The sequence below is a fragment of the Camponotus vicinus genome, unplaced genomic scaffold (genome assembly GCF_025532165.1).
Source record: "Camponotus vicinus isolate PSW18456_S1 unplaced genomic scaffold, iyCamVici1.0 SCAF_10, whole genome shotgun sequence".
NCBI classification, from domain to species: domain Eukaryota; kingdom Metazoa; phylum Arthropoda; class Insecta; order Hymenoptera; family Formicidae; genus Camponotus; species Camponotus vicinus.
In genome coordinates this window covers 15,595,693-15,603,574 of record NW_028141946.1, presented here as the reverse complement: position 1 = coordinate 15,603,574, position 7,882 = coordinate 15,595,693, and the positions used below count along the sequence as shown (strand labels likewise).

At 30.9% G+C, this 7,882-nt stretch overlaps 1 protein-coding gene across 1 annotated transcript; it reads left to right on the top strand.

The window, feature by feature from the left end:
- Window positions 1–2,785: 2,785 nt before the first annotated feature.
- LOC145959937 (putative cytochrome P450 6a13) lies at window positions 2,786–6,800 on the top strand. Its single transcript, XM_083079121.1, has 6 exons — window positions 2,786–2,943; window positions 4,179–4,551; window positions 4,778–5,303; window positions 5,508–5,729; window positions 5,911–6,162; window positions 6,282–6,800. The coding sequence occupies exons 2-6, from the start codon at window positions 4,219–4,221 to the stop codon at window positions 6,452–6,454; spliced, it is 1,506 nt and encodes a 501-aa protein (XP_082935247.1). The 5' UTR covers window positions 2,786–2,943; window positions 4,179–4,218; the 3' UTR covers window positions 6,455–6,800.
- Window positions 6,801–7,882: the final 1,082 nt, after the last annotated feature.

The window sequence follows — 7,882 nt, the reverse complement described above, 5'->3', positions numbered from 1 at the left end:
CGAAGTTTTTTCTTTCATCACTTTCGACACTTACAAATTTACTCGCGCACTTAATCACTCACGATTGATAAAAGGAGGAATTTACCAACGATTACGGTACGAATTTAATAAACGGTTAACACATTTAATTATTAATTACACACTCGATTAAAGAAACGCGTTAACCGAACGCGATACTCGATGCAAAGCGCGCGACGCGACGACCGACGACAAGCAGGTCAGGTTAGTACTAGCGCGTAATGCTACACGTTTATGTTTGGCAGCGCTAGAGGCGCTAGTACTAACCTGACCTGCTTGTCGTCGGTCGTCGCGTCGCGCGCTTTGCATCGAGTATCGCGTTCTGTTAACGCGTTTCTTTAATCGAGTGTGTAATTAATAATTAAATGCGTTAACCGTTTATTAAATTCGTACCGTAACCGTTGGTAAATTCCTCCTTTTATCAATCGTGAGTGATTAAGTGCGCGAGTAAATTTGTAAGTGTCGAAAGTGATGAAAGAAAAAACTTCGCTTATTTGACGATGTCAGACTGCGTGTTTAAGAAACGACGTCTCGTCGACGACGATTATTATCGTGCAACACACTGGGCACTGCTATTTATCAGCAGTATGAAGAATCTCATTATTAAGGTAAGAATAAGTGAGTGAGTGAGTGAGTGAGAGAGAAAGAGGGAGAGAGAGAGAGAGAGAAAGAAAGAGAGTACGGTGCATGTGTGGATACGCGTGCATAAATATACCACACACACACACACACACACATACACACACACACTGATTGTTACACTCATCGTGTGCAGCAATCAACTGATCGCGTCGAGCGCCCCACATGATCGCCTGTATCGGACGGTGAGTTGCGCCGTCCCTGTCTACCTCTTGTACTCATTCCGTAATTCGCAAACTATCTTATTTAATAATTTAAAAACTAAGCCTCGTAGACAATTTTGGTAAAGGGAAAATCGTCTTAGAATAGACTCGACAATTTATTCTTTTAAAGACAAACGTTTGTTCTGGATCACCCTGTATACGTAATAAAAAATGTATTTATGTATAATAAATATCCATCGAATATTGTACAGATATTAACAAATTATTGATTTACATATCCTGTAGTATTTATGAAACATCGAATTGCGAACATTTGGATATCTACAGCATCTATAATAGCTATTTTTCATATATTCGTGGATATTCTTAAGTCAATGAAGAATATCTAGTGGATATCTAATACCAATTATTTTCCGTTGGTAATTAAATCGATCAAGTTTTTGAGAAATGACATTAAAATAAAAATTTAGTAGTTAATGCACATGACTGAAAATTAACTTGACTGAAAGTTGACTTATAATCGCCATAAAGTTGACTTTTAAGTCGACTTATTAGCTGACTGACAGTCGACTATAATCGAGTCATTAGTCGACTTTAAGTTGACATTCAGTCTGACTTTGAAATCGACTTTAGATTTTTTCTGCCAACTGACAGTCAACTAACAGTCGATTTGGTGCTGTTTGGGTACACAAAACATTATGTGTAATCTAGTTAAAAAATTAATTGTTAGTTCTATATATCTCATAAATTATATTTTATATTTTATGTCTTACACAGTCAGATAATACAGGCCTGCGAAATTTGAGCTTTTGTCAGTTACAAAAAGCAGAGTAGGTGAATCTGATAGATTTTGTGATGCTGAAAACGAATCTGGCCGCAGAATTTCCCCAGCACGTCAGGTTTTTGAATAATTTGTAGTTGAATGGCCCAAAAATCGCTATTTTGGCCAATTTCATGAATTTATTATGGCGAAATCAAATTTTTAAAAATATTTCTGTTAATGGCATCGTATAGTACTCACCTTTATCTTTCAAATCCACTTTCGATTACCGCCGCTCGATTTTCTTTCGCTCAGATATACAAGTTATAAAATCGGTCATGCACAGGGATCCACTAAGCCATTCTAAACTAACCGTGCCACCTCTCTATCTCACTACGAATCAAAATTAGGATAAAAACATACATTTTTAATCTTCTGTCATTTTTTGAAATAAAAATGGCGCATTTAATATGGCGGATAGCATCACAATAAAAGGGCATAAAATTTAGAAAAACTTATCAAAATGTGTAACAACTGTATTAGATGTTTCTTTACAATACTTTTTTGAGCAACCGAACCTGATATATATCGGTCTTTTCAAATTTCAAAATGATGAATCTGCCATATTGATGCCTATGTAAATTCTTTTAACGTAAAGTTTTCTTATAACTTCATACTTATATGTCTCAGCGAAAAAAAATCGTGCGGCGGCAATCGAAAATGGATTTGAAAGGTAAAAGTGAATGCTATACGATGGCAGAAATATTTCAAAAAATTTGGTTTCCCCACAATAAATTCAATGGATAATAATGGATAATTCAATAAATTGAAATTAGCCAAAATAACGATTTTTGAGCCATTCCACTACAAATTCCTGACGTGCTAGGGAAATTCTGCAACCAGATTCGTTTTTTAGCGTCACAAAATCTATCAGATTTACCTACTCTGCTTTTTGTAACTGAACCTCGCAGGCCTGTGTAATTAATTATAATTACCGACCGAAAAATGAATGACAATTATTTTATAAGTTAACTTTATTAAATGCAGAGTACATATGCAATAGCATATAGTGTGTAATGATTAAGGAAGGTTATCTAATCAATTACATTTTCTCGTTATTATAATATGCGAAGTCATGTATTCGACATTCTGCATTTGAGATAACTATTGATCAGTTTTAGCAATTCATCGTGACTCATCTTCTTACTCGCACATCTTTTGTAGCGCGTACGCTTTATAATTTGATCCAACTTGAACCACGACAGCCAGTATCATTTCCAGTCACTTCGTGATAAGTTGGTTGGCTGAGATAGCTCTGGATGTGTCAACTGCTGTAATCATCCATTACGTTACCGCATTCAAGTACGTCATATTTATCATTTATCATTTATTTGAGTATTGTCTATCATATGTCTTCTGAATCGCGTATAACGAAATATTTCGATTATCATATGAATAATAACATTTTCAAAGATTTTCAAAAGAATTCAAGAATTTCAAAATGTATGTCACACACACACACACACACACACACACACAGAGAGAGAGAGAGAGAGAAAGAGAGAGACAGACAGACAGACAGAGAACGTCCTTCATTCACGTATTTCATGATCACAGATTTCTTCGCGGAAGTCGTTCATTTGACGATGAAAAGAATGTGAATTATCAATGGATAATTGATTTAAAAAAGCGATGCATTGTGTTTCAATAGATAATTGATTTAAAAAAGTGATGCAATGTGTCTCCATCCATTAATTTACATACAATAACAATGACGTCAGTTTAACGTCAAATATGTTTACGTTTTGAAGTGATGAACGATAAATTACTGATTTTACGTCGTATTAATACGATTGTAGCAGTACGCGAGTTACTATTGTTGAAGCACAATATTGAAACGCATTGTTTAATCGAAAATTTTATGCAGAGTTTCACATGTATAGTTGATTATCTTTGTAAACTTTTCTACCTATGTTATGTTCGCTCTTGCTCACTTTATCTCCACTTGGTTACTAATTGTAAACATGCTCGACAGCATTCCTTCGCGATTTTATGATATAGTATATTGATATAGAATATAGTATATTAAAATGAAGGAATGAGATTTCTCATTCGATTGATTTCAATGTGCTAAATAGGCATAGAATTATATTTTTAATTCAGGTATGTATTTATTAAATGAATAAAATAAAATTTTACTTATTACTGCTAATTCTTTAAAATACATTAATACATTTTAAATGAAAGGTAATTTGCATGTCATAATTTAAATGCGTTACATTTTGCGAAATTACATCATTTCTCTCTTAACAATTTGCAAAATTATAAACTGTTACAAATTATTACAATTTCCAAATTATTTACAAATTATTACAATTTACAAATTATTTACAAATTATTACAATTAACAAATTATTTACATATATCTATAAGCGACCTATCGATTATTCCGATGTCGGTAAAACCCGATTAAAAAATTAGTTTTCATAAATTTAAACTTTGTTAAATATGCATTTAATATTTATCAAATCCTTTTATTAAATTTTAAATTTGCTGTAATTAGTTTTTATGATGAAATATTATTTTTTCTTTATTAGCAAACATCGCTCGAAATAGTTGATTGGCAGCTACAGAACAATGGTACCTTTTGAAATACTATGCGGTATTGCGGTTACATTTCTCGCTGTTTATTATTATTTTACATCGACCTACGACTTTTGGAAGTCACGTGGCATTCGCGGTCCAAAACCGATACCAGTTTTTGGTAATTTTAAAGATGTTATGCTTAATAAACAGTTCGCAGGAGATTATTTAATGGAAATATACAATGAGTATAAAGATGAATCCATGATTGGAATATTCACAAGAAAAACACCAGTTCTTATTGTAAAAGATCCTGATTTAATTAAGGATATTCTTATCAAAGATTTTTCCAAGTTCGCCGATAGAGGATTTCCTGTCAGTGAAAAAGTATGTAAATAATTTAAATTTTATTATACTATTCGAATTATGTAAATCTTTCGAATTATATATGTGATAACTTTACTTATATTATGATATTTTCCAATAATCCAAATTATTGAAGAAATTATATTAATTTTAAATAGCCTTGAATTTTGTCAATCGAATTATTATAATTTAGTAAAATTGGTAAATTTATTCGACTGTTTAATAATTGTTTTTTATTATATCGTAGGCTGAACCATTGACGCAACATCTTTTCGCTTTAGAACCTAAAAGATGGCGACCTTTAAGGATAAGGTTGTCACCCGTTTTTACATCCGGTAAGCTAAAAGAAATGTTCTCCTTAATATCGGAATGCGCCGATCATTTTGAACAATATATTAAGAAATTGGTGAGTAAAAACGAACCTATAGAATGCCGTGAGGTAACGGCAAAATATACGACCGATGTAATTGGTACTTGCGCATTCGGTATCGAGATGAATGCTCTATCAGACGAAGATAGCGAATTTCGTAGAATGGGAAGAATGTTCTTCACGCCAACCTGGCAAAGTATTCTACGGAGGGCAATGAGAGAAGCCCTTCCATGGCTCTACGAAATGCTCAGTTATGTCCTACCACAAACGGAAGTCAATCAATTTTTCACACGTGTTGTCACAGAAACCATGAATTACAGAGAAACAAATAATGTCATTAGGCACGATTTCATTGATATGCTGCGCGAGTTAAAAAAGAATCCAGATAAAGTGGGTGATATCAGTGAGTAATGACTGTATACTTTTATGAAAATTTTGTGTGATACAAAAAATTTTTAAAATGATAATTTTTTAAATTTTTAAAAATGTTCATGCATATATAAATGTATACATTAATTGTACGAAATAATCGATTATTCATAATTTATAATATTCGATGTAATATTCGAAGAATTATAATTAATTGTGAAAAAATATCGTATTTCAGAGATGACCGAAAGCTTGATAGCTGCTCAAGCGTTCGTATTTTTCGCTGCCGGTTTTGAAACTTCATCGACGACTATGAGTCATGCGCTTTACGAATTGGCATTAAATCAACAAATACAAGATAAACTACGTGAGGAAATTGATCAAGAATACACTAAGCACGGTAGCAATTTAACATATGAAAATGTAAAAGAGATGAATTACTTGGATAAAGTTTTCAAAGGTACATCATTCAAAGAAAAAAATTTAATAATTTGCTATTAATTTTCAGTACTATTATAATATCAATAATTTTATTGCTAATAAATTAATTCTTAAAACATATATGTACATATTTCGATAATTTATATTTCACAAACGAATTTTCAAATAATTCTTTCTTACATTATTTTTAATATATGTAGAAACTCTACGGAAATATCCACCAGTGACATTTCTTATGCGACAATCGACATCAAGTTATACTTTCGATGGTACCACACTTAACATACCAAAAAATCAAAAAGTATGGATTCCGATTTTCGCGATTCATCGAGATCCAGATATTTATTCGAAGCCAGATATTTTTGATCCAGAAAGATTTAATGACGAAGCAATACAAACCAGGCATCCGATGCACTACCTACCTTTTGGTGATGGACCAAGAAATTGTATTGGTAAAGTGATATACATATATTTAAATATATTTCTTTCAGTTTTGTTTGTTTTGCTTTTACATGTAATATTATTTTAATCGAGAAATTTTTCTCATAGTAATAATTATTTTTATTTTCAGGTGCTCGCTTTGCTGTTCATCAGACAAAGATTGGTCTTATAAAGATACTACGAAACTATAAAGCTGAAGTTTGCGATAAAACGCAAATACCCTACATAATTGATCCTAAAGCATTTCTATTAGCACCAAAGGATGGAATACATTTAAAGATAATTAAAATTAATCGGACTTAATTTAAGCTTTAGTACAATTCTTGAGAAACAAAGGTGAAAAAGTATCTATAAATTAGAATAATAATAGCCCGATAGTATCAATATATATTTTACTGATATTGTTATATTTTAATAATTTTTATAGTGATATAAAATAATTAGTAATTCGATTTAATTATTTAATTTATGTTGTTATATGCGTGATATGGATATAACCTGTTTAATTTTAAGTTTCAATTATATGTATACATTGCACATAGAAAGTAAACTATATAATGTAGATATATATAATATTGACAAATCATGATGTAAAACATTTTGTATGCAAAATATTCTTTGTTAATAAAAATAATAAAATGTTATATAACTATGTTATATAAAATATATTAAAATACATAAAAAATATATATGTTGGATATAAAAATAATAAAGAAATAAAATAAAACTAAAAATATTCATTAATGTCCTTCACGAAAAATATTCATAATTTCTTTTAAATTAAAATATCTAAAATAAAAGATCTTTCGCGAGTTAATATAATATTAAAACATATTAAAACACTATTCACTTCTAAAAAATTACTATGATATCATTATCAATTTTAAATTAAACTTCTAACATATTTATTGTTAAAATAATATATTAGGTGTATAACTAAGTTCCCGCCGCTCATAATTAAATGGCTCCAGCTGCAAATGTAGTGAAGTTAGGCATTTGTCAATAAAATTGAGTGCTCAAAGATTCATTTTTCGTGAAAGAGATATTTTTTGAATCGATTTAAAATGAAACGTGATAAGTTGTTTTTTCGACATATACTTCTTCACTGCTTTGATTTAAATAAAACTGCAGCTGAAGCTCATTGATTAATTTCTGAAACAGTCACGGCTGACCGCTACCAATAACAATTACCTCAACAATAACCTCATGTTGCAAGAATCGTAAAGGAAACACTATTGGAGCTCGAATGCGAAGTTCTCTTGCACCCGCCTATTCTCCAGACTTGGACCCATCGGAATATCACCTTTTCCTATCAGTGCAACACGTACTCGCCGATACACACTTCTCCAATTACGAAGAAGTCCAAAAATGCATCGATCAATGGATTGCTTAAAAAGACAAGTCGTTCTATCGTCGCGGAATCTAACTTTTGCAAAAAAGATGGAGAAAAGTCATAGAAAACAAAGGATTATATTTTGATTAATATATTAATTCATTTTCTTATTGAAATAAATACTGAATAAATTTTTCAAGTAAAAAGACGGCGGGAACTTAATTATACACCTAATAATAATTATGATCAAAGATAAAATTTAGTCATATTTAGCTAAGAAGAAATCGATTACGTTAATTTAGATCTTATTTAGACCTTATTTTTAAAAATCTTGACGAAGTTTTACTAATGTATGATAACATAAAAATATATATAAAGAAGTATGTTAAAATATTTTC